The sequence below is a fragment of the Herpailurus yagouaroundi genome, unplaced genomic scaffold (assembly GCF_014898765.1).
Source record: "Herpailurus yagouaroundi ecotype Mexico unplaced genomic scaffold, PumYag 250, whole genome shotgun sequence".
NCBI classification, from domain to species: Eukaryota; Metazoa; Chordata; class Mammalia; order Carnivora; family Felidae; genus Herpailurus; species Herpailurus yagouaroundi.
This window is the reverse complement of record NW_024412467.1, coordinates 20,549,961-20,567,410: the sequence shown is the minus strand read 5'-3', so window position 1 is coordinate 20,567,410 and position 17,450 is coordinate 20,549,961. Positions and strand designations below refer to the sequence as shown.

General features: G+C 39.1%; 1 protein-coding gene across 22 annotated transcripts in view; it reads left to right on the top strand.

The window, feature by feature from the left end:
• Positions 1-17,450, top strand: part of FARS2 (phenylalanyl-tRNA synthetase 2, mitochondrial) — a 621,462-nt gene that overhangs the window by 327,211 nt on the left and 276,801 nt on the right. For all 22 annotated transcript variants that reach the window (XR_005786117.1, XR_005786118.1, XM_040460421.1 and 19 more), the window contains one exon: positions 3,433-3,593. Coding sequence is in view for 20 of the 22 variants with exons in the window: in XM_040460421.1 (XP_040316355.1) it covers positions 3,433-3,593 (161 nt within the window). In the remaining 2 variants the exon portion in view is untranslated. The remainder of the gene's footprint in view (positions 1-3,432; positions 3,594-17,450) is intronic.

The following is a 17,450-nucleotide window of genomic DNA, read 5'->3' as shown; positions in this document are numbered from 1 at the left end:
CTGCATCAGGCTCTGTGCTGACAGGTTGGAGCCTGCTTTGGATTCTGTATCTCCCTTCTCTCTCTCTGCCCTTCCCCTGCTCATACTCTCTCTCTCAAATATAAATTAAATTTTTTCAACTTTAAAAATTAGATTGTTGCTCATTTTCTTACCTACTTTTAGGGGCTCTATTCGTGTTTTTGCCTTAGAAAAAGTTTCAGGGGATGGGGGAACTAACTGAGGGTAACATGAAAGGAGCATAACATACTAAAAAAAATACTAGATATTAAATAAAGTCAAATACCCTAAATAAGCAGTAGTTACTGTATAGTAGGAAATATCTGTTACTGCTTACTCAGTTACAGATATTAGGCTCTAGGTGGTTGGTTATATCTAAAAGAATGATAATAAAATTGAAAAGATTAAAGAAAAAGCCTCAGTCACAAAGCAGCATTAACCTTGCTACCTATCTTTATTATTTTTTTTTATTTGAAACAACTAACAGTTATAGGAAAATGTTTTGAAGTTTTAAAACTATTACCCATTATAATTCTTGAACATCATGTTTTGTTTTTTGTTTTTTCACATTACAACCCTCACTTGGACCTATATTAAATAGTGGTATCACAGTACATATTCATGTTATCATAAATATTTTTCATAATTTCTTATAGTCTGTCACTTAATAAATCTGTATTTTATAATTACAATTTTTAATGATTTCATCAAAATGTAGTATATTTTGTAAGCCATTCCCTAATTTGGGCCACTTAGGTTTTTTCCATGTTTTTGCTCTTATAAAGTAATATTGCTGAATATCTTCTTTCATTTATATTTTTCTTTTGCTGAATTATTTCTTTAGGATCAATTCCTGAGTAAAATCATAGTAATAACGAGTATGAAAATTCTTAAGGATCTTTACATGTATATGTTGTTTCCAAATTGTAAGAATACCTAGTGTAACCCCCCAGTGAATGAGGACAGTGGAACCACACGATGCAGAATATGCTGGAACCACATCAGCAGGACTGCCATTTTTTCTTTCCATTTAAAAAAATAAAAATTCTTGGGGTGCCTGAGTGGCTCAGTTGGTTGAACATCTGACTCCTGATTTAGGCTCAGGTCATGATCTCACAGTTCATGAGTTCAAGCCCTGCATCAGACTCTGCACTGACAGTGTGATGCCTCCTTGGGACTCTCTCTCCCTCCCTCCTCTGCTCATGCTCACTCTCTCTCTCTCTCTGTCTCTCAAAATAAATAAATAAAAACTTAAGGAAATAAAAATTCTTCTTTAAGTAGATTTTAAAAGTCTATCATGGTTATATTAAATTTCATGTCTTTAATTAGTCACCAACCTATTTTTCAAGTCTCATGAATCAGTATGAATTATTCTAAACTAATTTGCCTCACTCTTCAGTTGCTCTCTTAGGCATGTGACAACTGGGTCAGGGGTTGTGCATAATGTTCATGATCCCACTGTCTGTGAGGTTGAATACCCCACTTCCCTCTACCTCACCTGAGTGTTCATTTTTGTTCAGGAACAGGTGTACTCAGTGAACCACTGGCTTTTCTTTCTCATTCATCTTCCCTTTCGCTACTGATCCATTTTCTCTCTTAGTATCTTTTTCTTTTGTGATCTCATTTTGATTATTTTAATTCATTCAGCTTTTAAACAAACCATTTGAAGAGGCTCATACTTCTGCCTGGCTTCTTTTACACATTTATCCTTGTTGTTTTATTTATAAATGATGGTGGTGGGAGCACCTAGCCAGAAATGGATCCTTTCTGCAATGTCCTATCTGCCTCAAACCTTCTGTGTTTCCATAATGCACTCCTAATGCTTCTATGCTACACTGCTACCCCTCTGCTATTTGAAGAAGTTCCTTCAGTCTGGAATTTCCTTTTACCTTTCTCCACATTTTGGATGTGTATTAGTTTTGTGGGGTTTTTTGTTGTTATTGTTTGTTTGTTGTTTTTATTTTTTGCCTGGTAACAAATTAATGTCATACTTATAGATTAAACCACACAAATTTATTATGTCCGTTTCCTTGCATCAGAAGTCCAGGCACAGGTTGGCTGGGGCCTCTGCTCAGTGTCTTCACAGGTAGAAATCAAGGGGTCAGCACGGCTATGTGCTCTTCGGGAGTTCTGGTCCTCCTCTCAGCCCATTCACCCTGTTGGAAGAATTCATTTCCTTATGATTGTAGGAATTAGGGTCCCACTTATTGCTGACCACCAGGGCTTCCCCCAACTTTTAGAGGCCTCCCTCAGGTCCTAGCCACGTGGCCCTCTCGCTGCGTGTCAGCTCACTTTTCCTGGGCCAGCAGGAGAGTCTCTCTGGTTTGCTCAGATGAACTTCAATATAAAGTAACTAATCACAGGGCTGAAATCCCATTCTGTTCCCAGGGCCACTGCACTCAGAGGGAGAGATTTACACGGGGCATGTATGACGGGAGTAAAATCTTGAGGCCATTGCAGCCTGCCCAGGATCCAGACACCCTTAGTGTCCAGTTGAAATTGTGTTCCTTTCATGAGCCCTTTCCGTAAGCTTTTCAAGTAGTATGACTTGCTCTCTTGCCTTCTTCATACAGCAGGTCTATGTCTTTGGTCTTAGTCTGCTTCAGGTAAGTGAAATAAACCCTTCGAGTTCATAGCATTGCTGTACTGTGAACAACACACTTTACCTTTGGAGTGAGTGGTACTAAATAAACGTTCCACCTTGGCTTGCTTGATCTCCATCCATTATTGAGGTAGCTCTTACTAAGGGTAAAAGTTGTTTTAACAAAATGAGGGATTTTTCTGAATATTAACAGTCCATTATGGCACACTTCCAACATACCCACCCATTTAGTAAGCCACATAGGGACAGAGACCATCTTTTTTCTCTCTCTCTACATATAGTAGGCTAAATTTGAATCAGGGCAAATAAAGATTACAGGAAAATTGTTTTTCAGAGGCAGGAAGCAGGGCTTAAAGTGCTTGGAATATAATAAAAAATGAAAGGCAACATTAGAGGCAGTGTGACTCCAGAGTGCCTCAGGGAGGGAAGTGAGGAATGTGGGGAGCACAAGAAATGTAAAACTTATGGATGGGCTTATGGATGTCTCTCCCCAGTGCCTTGCCTGCTAGTAGGCTCACAAGCAGTGTTACTGGTTATTTACCCACAAGTAGGAAGGTAGGATGCACCTGTGAAGTCTTTATATATTTAAAAAAAATGTTTTGTTTGTTTGTTTTAGAGATAGAGAGTTCGTGAGCAGGGGAACGGGGCAGAGGGAGAGATCTTACGTAGGCTCCATGCTCAGCATGAAGCTTGATGTAGGACTTGACCCCACAACCACAGGACAATGACCTGAGCCGAAACCAAGAGTTGGACACTCAACCGACTGAACCACCCAGGCACCCTGTAGTCTTCGTATTTTTTACATCAGTTGTGTTTTGCTTTCCTAATTGTAGCTGGTGCTCAAGATCAGATCGGTTGGGCTTTTGGCCTGGGATTGGAAAGACTGGCCATGATCCTCTATGACATCCCTGATATCCGCCTCTTCTGGAGTGAGGATGAGCGTTTCCTGAAGCAGTTCCGCGTGTCAGATATCAACCAGAAGGTGAAATTTCAGGTAACATGACTTGTAAGAATCAAATATTAATTATAATAATGATTTTCAAGAATTGAAGGGGTCATGCACTTGAAAAGAAACTTGTTGAATTTAAAAATAATGTGAATTTGTGGGACGCCTGGGTGGCCCAGTCGGTTGCGCATCTGACTTTGGCTCAGGTCATGATCTCACAGTTCGTGAGTTCAAGCCCCGCATCGGGCTCTGTGCTGACAGCTCAGAGCCTGGAGCCTGCTTCGGATTTTGTGTCTCCCTCTCTGCCCCTTCCCCGCTCATGCTCTGTCTCTCTCTGTCTCTCAAAAATGAATAAACGTTAAAAAAAAATAAAAAAAAAATAATGTGCATTTGAGAAGAAGTTTTAAATAGAGGTCCATAAACACAGGAATTCATAAACCATCGGAAGCTGTATACGGAAGAAAAAAAAGATTTACGAAGCTTTTAGTCTGAGCAAAGAACCAACTTTGGGCTTTGTTTATGACCATTTTATCATTATGAAATAGCCATCTTAAAGTTTAGTTTTTCTGATACTAGTATAGACACACTGGCTTTCTTGTGATTAGTGTTTGTCATGTGTGTCTTTTTCATCCTTTTATTTTCACTCTATGTTCTTAAAAGTGTCTCTTGAACGTTGTGTAGAACTGGGCCTTTTTATTTCATTGGAGTGTTGAATACATCTTACATTTACTATAATTACATGGGATATTCTTGGGCTTAATTCTGTCATTTTTTATTTCTTCCCTCATTTCCCCCTTCTTTTCTTCATTTCTTTATTTGGAAACTGAGAGTTTCTGTTTTTTTGGTTTGTTTGTTTTTACATTCCATTTTATTACTCCTGTTACTATTTAGTTTCACCATTTTGTATTATTTTTAAGTGGCTGTTCTAGATTACGATATACATAATTAATGCATCAGCCTTTACCATCAGTAGCTATTACACAACTTCATGAGACATTAAATATCCTTCAACAGTGTCATTTTTTTACTCCCCTGATTTTTATATTATTATTGTTATTTTATTTCTCCATGTATTATAATCCCACAGTAGTCGCTCTATTTGCTTCAAATAGCCAATTGTCTTTTTAAAGAAATTTAAAACGATGTTGTTTTATATCTCCCTTGATACTTACCCCACTGATCGTTCCTTTCTGCCGATCTTGGTTTTTCTCTGTGATCATTTCCCTTCGGTCTGGAGAACTTCCTTAAATATTTTCCTGTAATGCAGCATGAATGTGCTCAGTTTGGTTGTTTGGAAATGCCTTTATTTCATTTTTACTTTTTAGGAATATTTTCTTTGATTATAGGTGTCTAGGTTGCCAGTTTGTATGCACATGTGCATGCGCGCGCGCGTGTGTGTGTGTTTGCATGTGTTTTCCTTTCAGCTCTTGAAACAGGTCATTTCATTGTCTTATCTTTTTACTCTGGTTTTCAGTGGTTTGCCCTGTATATGATTTTCTGTTTTACAGCTTAGAGTTTCACTGTGTTGGATTTAATGTCTTTTCAACCATCTTTGAAACCCTCATCTAATATCTTTTCCAACAATTATACTCTATTCTTTCTTTTCTGTTCAGGCTGCAACTACATGTGTGTCAGACTGTTTGAAGTTATGCCTTAGTACTCTGATTCTCAGGGTGTGTTTTTTATTATTGGGTTTTTTTTTTTCACTCTGTGCTTTATTTTGGATAGTTTTTATTCCCTTATCTTTGGATTTACCAGCCTTTTCTATCTTGTCCACTTAACCATTAAGCCCCTCCAATGAATTCATATTGTACTTACCAGTTCTACAATTTCTATTTGCTTCTTTTTTAGAGTTTTTATTACTCTGGAGGATTCTTCGTCTTCTCACCCATTTTGTACATTTTACCTTAAATTCTTTAGCATTGTCATGTAGTAGTTATTTTTGTCTTGTTAATTCCAACCATTTTGTTACCTGTTGTTCTCCTTTTATTCTTTTTTTCTTCTTAGTTATGGGTCACACTTTTCCTGCTTTTTCATGTGTCTCACTTTTATATTGTATATAAAAGAACAAAGAAACCGAAATAGGTAGTATATGTCCTCAGCAAGCCTTGTCCTTTCCCCTGTCAGGCAGCTAAAGTGTGTAGGCCAGGTCTCTTCGTTCTAATCAGGAGTTGAACCGCATTTCACATCTGCCATCCCCTTGGTGGTGAGATCTGGCCCTGCAGCTGACTTTGGGATCTATGCACATGATATGTGATCTCTCTACTTTCCACCAGTTGCCAGCTTCTACCCACCAGTAGCTGCCAAGCAAAAGTATTATGAAGGAGGATTGGCTGGCAGTGAGGGCTAGCTAGCCATTCCCCCACTTTCCAGTCTACCACACCCACCAATGCTTGGCTGAAAAGAGTTTGGCTCATTATTCCTTATTCCAGCAAGGTTTCTTTACCAAAAGCAGGCTAGTTCTGCCCACTCATGCACCAGTAGGGGAAATATCCATCAATGTCTGTCCCCCAGACAGTAGGACAGTAGAAGGCAGTCTGTTCGATTAGACTTGTGTCCAGATCTCCTCAATATCTTGTATGACAAATAAGATCTCTAAAGTTATTGTTTTCTCATCGCTATAGTGGGGCCGATGGTTTTCTGTGACCTTTTGCCTCCTAACCAGAACTGGAAAATCTCCTATAATTTATTTACATTTTGACTCCATCTTTAATGGCCTTTTTAAAAAAATCCTATTTTTTTTTAAGGAAGCTGTTTTTTTTTTTTTTTTATTCTAGCACCAAGTCCTTCTAGGTTAATTTGGAATAAAGCTCCATCTGAATGATCAAAAGTAAAACCTGGCTAAGGGTGTAAGTTTTTCTCATTCATTTTTTCAGTCATTTATTTAATTGGCAAATATTGATGGAACACCAGCCAACACTGTACAGAGCAGTGTGCCCAACACTGGAGGGACGCACACAGGTGACTAACACAGATGCTACCATAAGTGAGTGGTTTAGGTCCAATTTTAAGTGCACTTTAACTGTCATCTGTTAGGAGATACCAAGATATCCAGGAATAGACTATGGGTTTCTTGTATTACATGAATACATTTTTTGTAATTTCTTTTGCTTTCAGATTTTTTTTTTTCAACGTTTATTTATTTTTGGGACAGAGAGAGACAGAGCATGAACGGGGGAGGGGCAGAGAGAGAGGGAGACACAATTGGAAACAGGCTCCAGGCTCTGAGCCATCAGCCCAGAGCCCAACGCGGGGCTCGAACTCCCGGACCGCAAGATCGTGACCTGGCTGAAGTCGGACACTTAACCGACTGCGCCACCCAGGCGCCCCTTGCTTTCAGATTTTAAAGTCAATGTATGCATACTTGCACTATTATATAACCTAAATGGCTGTCTTTGTGTAATAAACTTAAGAATTTCTGATGAGCAGCTAGGATTTGATCACTGAAAAATATAAAATACTTTGTAAATTATAGATCACAGAGAGCTGTTTCCTAATTATTCACTTATAATTAGTATTTATTGATTATATTCTGTGTTAGCTCCCTATTGCTGTCACAACGAATTGCCACAAATCTAGCAGCTTAAAACAGTGTCCTTTCTTAGTTCCAGAGGTCAGAAATGCAGAACCAGTCTGAGATTGGGCTGAAACAAAGGTGTCAGTGGGGCTGGTTCCTTCTGGTGGCTCAAGGTGGGAGGGAATCTGTTTCCTTGCCTGTGAAAATTTATAGGGCTGTTCTTATTCTTCGATCATGGTTTCCTCCCACATTGCCTTTTCCCCTCTCCTTCCCTCTCTGGTCACATCACCTCTGAAATTTTGTCTTCCTCTCACAAGAAAAGAAAAGGACGCTTGTGATTACATGGAGTCTACCAAGATCATTTAAGATAATCTCCACACCCCAAGATCCTTTCTTAATCACATCTGTAAAGTTCTTTTTTTTTTTTTTCATGTTTGTTTATTTATTTTGAGAGAGAGAGAGAGAGAGACAGAGCACGCATAGGGGAAGGACAGACAGGGGGAGAAAGAGAATCCCAAACACGTACTGCCCTGTCAGCGCAGAGCCCGATGTGGGGCTCGAACCCCCAAACTGTGAGATCATGACCTGAACCGACATCAAGAGTCAGATGTTTATTTATTTATTTTTTCAATATATGAAATTTATTGTCAAATTGGTTTCCATACAACACCCAGTGCTCATCCCAAAAGGTGCCCTCCTCAATACCCATCACCCACCCTCCCCTCCCTCCCACCCCCCATCAACCCTCAGTTTGTTCTCAGTTTTTAAGCATCTGTTATGCTTGAGAGTCAGATGTTTAATTGACTGAGCCACCCAGGAGCCCCTGTAAAGTTCTTTTTGAATGTAAGGTAACATATTCCCGGGTTCCAGGGATTGGGACGTGGGCATCTTTGAGGAGCCATTATTCAACTTACCATGTATACCTTTATGTATCCCATTTTCATCATGGAAGGTATAATAGAGCAGATTTTGTGTTTAGATAAGTGTGATGCAGACAAGTACCTGAGTGTTAGCAGTTTTTACCTATTGGTGTGGAACAGTCATGTTCATATACATGCAAGGAATGAGACTCATTTTGTCACTTAATATTTTTGGCCTGTCTTCAGAAGAATATTTAACATGATCATAATACTGTGCAAGACTCTTCTCCAAGGGGAGGCGGGGAATGTGGCGGGGAGAAGGTTTGCTGGCAGCTATTGAGTACGTGGCTTCTCTGGCTGGGAAACCTGGGAGCCATTTGGGAATTGTATTGTGGAGGGCTGGAAGGCGACAGAAATTCCTTTTCTTTCATCTCCCTTGAAGCCATCCAAGATTATGTTTTAGGCTCTCAGCTTCTCTGGCATCTTCCTCTGCATAGTCTTATAAATCCATCTATCCATCTCACCATGATGGCTCTCTTCTAGGGACTAACAATGGTCTGATTTGTATCACCCCAAGACCCCCTCTATGCCACTCTTTCCTGAATACCTTCACACCATTGTGTGTGTCTAGTAAGTAAGAAACGCAGGTTATAATGTGACTTTGATTTTTGGTTTCTATTTTACGTGGTTTGAGTTACCTGCTTTGTCTGTTATGGCTCTCTTTCCCCAACCTGGATCGGTGCTTGAAATAACGTGGATGAACAAGCTGGTGGTTTTATCATACAAGTGTCGTCTCATTCTGCACAAGAGATCTCTGTCCCACACTCCAGCTCCCCTTGCTGGGCTGACTCTGGCATCTGGGCACTGGTTGTGTGTACACCTGCCAATGCCTCTAGGTGAAATTTGCCACTTCAGTGCACTGAGTGGAAAAGTCAGCAAGCCAAGTTTCAGCAATGTTGGTTGTTATGTTTTCACCCCATTAAGGAGTTTTGTCGGCTGTCTTTTGTGGGCACAGGCTAAACTTATTCGTAATCCTGAATAGTACTTCATACATGTGTCATTGCAGCCAGAACAGGTGAGAATCATGGGCTGCGGTGTGCAAGCCTATTGCACTACACCCTATGTACCCTAGGTAAGAGCTAACAACAGTCACACTCCAAGCTTAACAGTCATTGAGGCCTTACTCTATGTCTGTTATTCTAAAGACTTAACATGCCTTCGTTTAGTCCTCTTAATAACCTTCTGAGTTTAGGTACTGTTGTTCTTTCCACTTGACAGATGAGGAAACGGTAGCCAAGTGGTCACTGTGTGTTATGTGTTAGCACATGTTTATTCAGGGCTTCGAAGAGCCGTTTCCCAAAGTTCTATCCTGAGTGTAAAATCCATAGGTTGATTCTTCACAGCTAAAGGATTTAAATTTTTCTAACAGATCCAAAGATTGGTGTATAGTTTATAGAAAAATAAAGCATTGAGTAAATCATCCAGGTTATTAACTTACTAGTAACAAGCTGCTTGTGTTAATGCTTCTCAAACTTCAATGTTCAGATGAATCACCCAAGGAACTTATTAAAGCGCAGATTCTGATTTAGTATGGCTAACATGGAGCCTGAGAGTCTGCATTTCTAACAAATTACCAGACGATGCCGATGCTGTTGATCCATGGACCACATTCTGCAGCTGCGTAATGATGGGCAAAGTCATCTTACTTGTCAGAGCCTCAGCTGCCTCATCAGTAAAATGAGATAATAAAGTGAGATAGTCTGACCAGGTGATTAAACTCACTTCCTCCTCTGATGCATTCTAAATTTCTGTTTAGTATAACTATTACAACAAATTATGATTCCTTTGCACAAAACTTGAAACTCTTCTTCTTGCCTTTGATTTTGTTACCATAAATTTCAGGTGCAGTACTGTAACACTTTTGTTTTTATGACCTGCCAGAGGTCTTCCTGCCTTCTTCTTTGCCCTCTTTTTTCTTCTCTTCCTTCTTCCTACCTTCCCTTCCCTTCCCTTCTCTTCCTTTCTTTTTTCTCTTCCCTTCTGTCTTTCCTCCCTCCTTTCTTCCTTTCTATCTCCTCTCTCTCATTCATTCATTCATTCATTCATTGTATTTGTCAGTGAGAGGAGACTGTATAAATAATCTCACACGGTTTAAATGTGAATTTAAACTGTGCTCTAGTCAGAGATGTGTTTGTGTACTTTAAGTAATTTATGAAGAGAAGCTGTCAGTACTTAAATTAGAAAACATACAATCCAAGATGTGAAGGATGAGGCTGGATGTACACAAAATGTGGTGCAGGCATCAGCAGGACCTTGACTGTGAAGGTCATCTGTGAGGTCAATCATGGGTAGACACCTGAGGGAAAGTGTGTCACAGTTTGTCCTTGCTCTCCCTGTAGTACCAAGCATCAGCAGGGGATGCTGGGTTATATGAAGACTGGTAGTTTCTAAAGGCTAGGGTTGGCCATTTTCCCTTATTGATGTCTTCCAGCAATCATAGTTTAGTGGCCCACATGTTGTACATTAATTCATTAAATAGCTTATAATACTTGCCATTTGTTGAGTGCTGTGTACAGGCCACTGGACTAAATATTTTGCTGATATTATAACTTTCATTAACACAATCTAATGGGGTGGGTACTGTAAACTGGTTTTATAGGTGATGAAACTGAGGCTTGGAACCACCAAGTAGCTCAACCATAAGGACTCTAGTAGTAAGTGACTGAGCTAGGATTTTGTCTGCAGTGGACTCCAGCGAGCTCCTGATACTGAACTAGTGAACTCTGTTGTCCCTAGACCAAAACACTATTCTGGAATCAGTAAGATGAAATTGACAGTTACTGACATCAAGTTGTTTATAGTCTGGAAGAAGAGACAGAATTATCAAAGATAATAATAAAATAATATAGAAGTACTATAATGGAACATGTAGAATTTTGCTGACACTGACCAATGCATGTGGAGGCTAAAATTTTCTTCTTCCTTTTTTTTTTTTTAATCCTTTTTTCCTAGTTTAATTCTTGAAATCCCTCCATGTCTCTCCAGAATTGTATTAGGACTTGAGCCTGTGATTACGTGCTAATCTCCATGGCTTGGACTAGCTCCTAGATCTAGTTCTGCTGTCATTATCATAAATGTTGTCTATAGAGACTTAATGCAGGAGGATGCAGACTTTCTTCATTCTGTCCCCAAATAAATCCAGCTGTGAGAATCCCATCAGCTTTGTTGTGCTGCGGTGATATTAATGGATCTCACAGTTTTTCACTATTTCCATGTGCATTTTTTCCCATCTTACATGTATACAGAAAACACATAACTATTGTTCTTTTTCTAAAAAAGGGATATTTATCCCAGAAGAAACTGCAGGCATATCTCACTTCTTGTGCTGCATTTTATTGCAAATCACAGGTGTGGCGTATTTTACAAAATAAAGGTTTGTGGCAACCCTGTGTCGAACAAGTCTATTGACTCCATTTTTCCAGTAACATTTGCTCACTTTGTGTCTCTGTGTCACATATGGGTAATTCTTGCAGTATTTCAAACTTTTTCATTATCATTATATTCCTTAGGTGATCTGTGATCAATGATCTTTGATGTTACTGATGTAAATGTTTTGGGGCACCACCAACCATGCCCGTATAAGACAGTGAACTTAATAAAAAAAAGTGTGTGTTCTGACTGCTCCACCAACCAGCTGGTTCCCATCTCCCTTTCCTTGGGCCTCCCTATTTCCTGAGATACGACAATATTGAAATCAGACCAATTAATCACCCTATAGTGGTCTCTGTGTGTTCAAGTAAAAAGAAGAGTTACATGTCTCTCACTTTAAATCAAGCTACAAATGATGAAGCTTAGTGAGGAAGGCATGTCGAATGCTGAGACAGTCCGAAAGCTAGGCCTCTAGCCCCAAACAGTTAGCCAAGTTGTGAATGCAAAGAAAAGTTCTTGAAAGAATTAAAAGTGCTACTCCAGTGAACACATGAATAAGAAACAAAAGCCACCCGATTGCTGATATGGAGAAAGTTTTAGTAATCCAGATGAAAGGTAACCAGTCACAACAGTCCCTGAAGCCAAAGCTGAATCCAGGGTATCCAGACTCTCTTCAGTTCTGTGAGGGCTGAGCCAGGTGAGGAAGCTGCAGAAGAAAGATTTGAAGCTAGCAGAGGTTTAAGGAAAGAAGCCATCTCCATAACATCAAAGTGTAAACTGTAAAGCAGCAAGTGCTAACATAGAGGCTGTAGCAAGCTATCCAGAGAATCTAGCTAAGATCATTAATGAAGGTGGATGCACTACACAACAGATTTTCAGTGTAGACCAAACAGCCTTCTGTTGGAGAAAGATGCCATCTAGGACTTGAATAGCTAGAGAGGAGAAGTCAGTGCCTGCCTTCAAAGCTTCAAAATACAAGCTGACTTTCTTGTTACAGGCTAATGCAGCTGGTGACTTGAAGTTGAAGCCGATGCTCATTTACTGTTCCAAAAACCCAGAGCCTGGATGATAGCACATCTGTTTACGACATGGTTTACTGAATATTTTAAGACCTCTCTTGAGACCTACTGTTCAGAAAGATCTTTTTCAAAATATGCCTGTTCATTGACAATGTACCTGGTCACCCAACAGCTGTGATAGAGATATATGATGAGATTAATGTTGTCTTCATGCCTCCTAACACAGCATCCATTCTGCAACTCATGGGTCAAGGGTTAATTTTGACTTTCAAGTCTTGTTATTTAAGAAATACATTTTGTGGGGCACTTGGGTGCCTCAGTTGGTTAAGCGTCCAACTTCAGCTCAGGTCATGATCTCACAGTTCGTGAGTTCAAGCCCTGCCATCAGGCTCTTGGCTATCAGCACAGAACCTGCTTCAGATCCTCTGTCCCCCTCTCTCTCTCTGCTCCTCTCCAACTTGCTCTCTCTCTCTCAAAAATAAATAAATAAAAAATACATTTAGTAAGGCTGTAGCTGCAACAGTGATTCCTCTGATGGATCTGAGCAAACTGTATTGAAAGTATTCTGGAAAGGATTCACCATCCCAGATGCCATTAAGAGCATGCATGATTCATGGGAAAAGATCAAAGCATCAACATGAACAGAACATTGGGAGAAGCTGATTCCCACCCCCATAGATGACTTTGGAGGGGTTTAGTACTTCAGTGGAAGACGTAACTGTAGATGGGGTGGAAAGAGCCAGAGAACTGGAATTAGAAGTGGAGCCTGAAGATGTGCCTGAATGGTTGCAATCTTGTTTTCAAACTTGAACAGGTGAGGAGTTCCTTCTTATGGATGAACAAAGAAAATAGTTTCTTGAGATGGCATCTACTCCTGGTCAGGCTACTGTGGGGACTGTTGAAATGACAACAAAGGATTCAGAATATTACATAAACTTAGTTGATAAAACAGTTGACAAAACAGGGTTTAATAAGATGGACTCCACAGAAATAAGTTCTGTGGGTAAAATGCTATTAAATAGCATCACAAGCTACAGAGAAACTGTTTGTGAAAGGAAGAGTCAATCAATGTGGCCAACTTCATTGATGTCTTATTTTAAGAAATTGCCACAGCCACCCCACCTTCAGCAACCACCACTCTGTTCAGTCAGCAGCCATCAACATGAAGGCAAGACCCTCCACCAGCAAAAAGATTACAATTCATGGAAAGCTCAGATGATGGTTAGCAATAAAATATTTTTTAATTAGGCATATACATTGTTTTTTAAGACCTAATGCTATTGCACATTTAAAAGGCTACAGTATAGCATAAACATAACTTTTGTATGTACTGGGAAACCAAAAAGTTCATATGACTTGCTTTATTGTGATACTTGCTTTATTATGGGCACCCTGAACTGAACCTGTAATATCTGGGAGCTATGCCTATAATAGAGGTAGATGAAGAAGTGGGGGACCTGACCATCTATAGAACCTTTTATATGTGCTCTGTAATCATCGTTGACTGCAAAATGAGGAGACATGCAGTGAGCAAGAGAATGGACAAGTTTGTTTTGGGAATATAGTGCTTATATGTAAAGCATTTATATCAGAGCCTATCACATAGTAAGTGTTTCATCCAGGTTAACTATTATTCATATTTTTACCACCACCAATATTATCACCACCACTACCGTAACTACTATGAAACACACTATTCTCAGTGCAGCGGCTGTAGTCCTCGTGATTCCTGACCCTTCCTGCCCATAGTTCCCATCTTTAGCTTGCTTTGGCAACATTAGTGTTATATAACCCTACTCGTGGGATGTGAGGATGTTTCATTGACCTGTAGTCTATGGAATCCTCTGGACTGTGGCCCCATGTTTGTATTGGAGCCTCTATCATCAGAGGCCTGTGGATTTTTGACTGTTTTTTTGCTATCGTTAAGGCAGGGGTCTTGTGATGCACTTACATATTTCAAAAATTGCTACCACAGTTTTTTTTGTTTGTTTGTTTGAGGCACTTAAAAAAAAAAAAAAGAATGAGCCCATCAGTGTCTTCTTCCACAGCTTTCTCATAGCATAGATTAGAAGGATGTGTGTTATGTGACCTTTATATGTACACACATTCAATATCCATATTACATTTTCTTGGCTATTAACCTTGGAAGTATACAAGAACTTCCTATTTATAGACAGTACATTAGACTTTAAATCTTGCCAACATCCATAAAATCTGACAAATTATGTGCAATATATTTTGGGAATTAACTGACTAGAGGAGGTTTTGGTATTTCTGTCTCTGGAAACTGAAGGGTACATTAGTACTAAACAGAATCATCTAAACTGAATACTAATAATTGATGGATCATAAAGTTAAAAGTTACAGTTTTACTAAATATTTCATTATATATATAAACATAAAAATATAAATTAAAAATTTCATTATATATATATAAATGATATATATATTTCAAACCATCACATTGTGTACCTTAATTATATATAACTTTGGTTTGTCAATTATACCTTCATAAAGCTGGGGAGAAAAATGTATAGTTTTAAGAGGAAATCATCAGAATAGAGACCAGAAACAAATATAGTTTTGAAGGAATTGTCATAGAAAGAAAGAACATGTCAATTAAACAAGGATGAGTCGGTCAATGGGTTTTTTGTCTCAGGTCTTAATATAGAGAGTGATTGTTAACAAGATTGAATTAGGGATGCTTCTGGCTTCAACCAAGAAAAACCCAACTCAGGGTAGTTAAAATAAGAACAACAGCAGGCATCCCTCAGTGATGCCAGGGCTCTAGAACCTTGAATGCTTTTTCCCCCTTAGACTTGAAGGATGGTGGCAGGAGCACGGAGCCTCCCCTCATACAACAAGGTCCAGAAGCAGAAAACAGAACACTTTTGTTTCCTTTTAAGTGTGAGGAAAAGTCTTCCAGAAGTCCTTAGCAGAGTCTTGTCACCTCATTTTCAAGGCAGTTGGAGTGGTCTGTGATGGCAACTTGTTGTTTTCTGATATTTATACTGAACTCATGTAAATAAGGCTTATTTTTCTGCATTACTTCACTAACTGTGATACCAGATGTGTACAATTAGGCCCCGTAGGCAGTGCTGTCTCTTATTACCACAGGCATTTCTATGAATAAACAGTCACTTATGAAATGGGATGATAAGGCAGCTAGAAAAGCTATTCCAGCCTATAGCCTACCTTAAGCTGGCTAATGCTTGAAATCATCCCTTAGAGTTTGATCCCAAGTCAAATGTGAAATGTTCCTTTTGCCTAGAACGCGCTGTGCCTACTTTTCATAGAACAACTGGATGGGGCTCATGGGCATGTGTGGCTGTATTTCAGATTGAGCATAGAAAATCAGGGTCACCATGGCATATCCAACTATGTTAACTATCTTGGCGTAAGGGGAAAAGGGCTGAAATACTAACCTCAAAGCCACTCAACCTAGGAATGAGATCCTGAGAGTTATCAGAAACATAACAAGTGTTGATTAGAGCCAATTCAAATGGAAAACCCAAGATATATATTAATGTTCTGGGAACCAAATTAAATCCAAGTAGTTTACCTTATTGAATTCTTAGTCAAGGAAGGTAAGTGAGGTTGTTCTGTGTCTTTAATTTATTTCATCCTGCGCAATAGGAAAAACAGGTCACTTCACTGATGCAATTAGAGATGGGCTCTGCTCCTTTACTCAAAGGGTTAGAGGAACATTTGGGTTCATCTGAAATGTTAGGACTTACAGTCAGCCTGTGTTTAAATAGAGAATTGAGAATTACTTTGTGATCACATTACTGCACAGCTTTTCAAACTTTGTGCCTTTATGTTGGCATTTTGTTATGTGTAATCTTGTGGTCTTGGAAATGAAGAATGGTTAAAATAAGCAGTAATTTATATAGTAGATAGCTTAATTATTCTTTCTCTCACTTGGCTGAGGAATGAATCAAATGTTTTCTTTCAGTATGAGGGAAGAATTTATTTTCTAAAGGGCCTCCCTGTGAGAGTTATAAATTACAATTATAGGCCGTGATTCACTATGAAAGATACTGAATGATAAATACATGACCCCTGTAGAGCCCATTTGGCAGATTTTGAACTCCAGGTTAACTGCTTTTTGAGAACCAAGTAAGTGTATTATATTTATTTTTATTTATTTTTAAAAAGACAAAATATTCTAAACATACATCTATTTCTTGATTTGATTTGCTAATAACATGACTGTGTGCCCTCTTTCCAGCTAAGCTGCAGCCTTCCTCCCTCAAAAGTGCTAAGGTTTTACCACAGATTCTTTTAGAGCATGAAAGCATCAGAAATGCAGTTGATAACACCTAGCCCTCCCCGATGACATTCTCCTTCCTGCTCTCCTCCCCAGAGGTGACGCCTGACTTCAGTTTGATATTTACCATTCTCACGTTACATGTGTATATTCAAAAACAGTTTGTAGGGTTGTTTCAAAATGCATACTAAGTGACCAAAATAGTTAAAAAGTAGAAATTCAGAGAGATTTTATGAGAAATTTGATGAGTGGATTCTAAAAGGTATATAGAAATACAGAGGACCAGGAATAGCCAGATAACCAAAGTGGAAGCCTTTGCTTAATCTGATGTCAAGTTCTTTTATTTTTTTTATTTTTATTTTTTTAAATATGAAATTTATTGTCAAATTGGTTTCCATACAACACCCAGTGCTCATCCCAACAGGTGCCCTCCTCAATACCCATCACCCACCCTCCCTTCCCTCCCACCCCCATCAACCCTCACTTTGTTGTAAGTTTTTAACAGTCTGTTATGTTTTGGCTCCCTTCCTCTCTAACCTTTTTTGTTTTTTCCTTCCCCTCCCCCTTGGTCTTCTGTGAAGTTTCTCAGGATCCACATAAGAGTGAAAACATATGGTATCTGTCTTTCTCTGTATGACTTATTTCACTTAGCATAACGCTCTCCAGTTCCATCCACGTTGCTACAGAAGGCCATATTTCATTGTTTCTCATTGCCACTTAGTATTCCGTTGTGTATATAAACCACAATTTCTTTATCCATTCATCAGTTGATGGACATTGATGTCAAGTTCTTTTAAAAGCTGCAGTAAT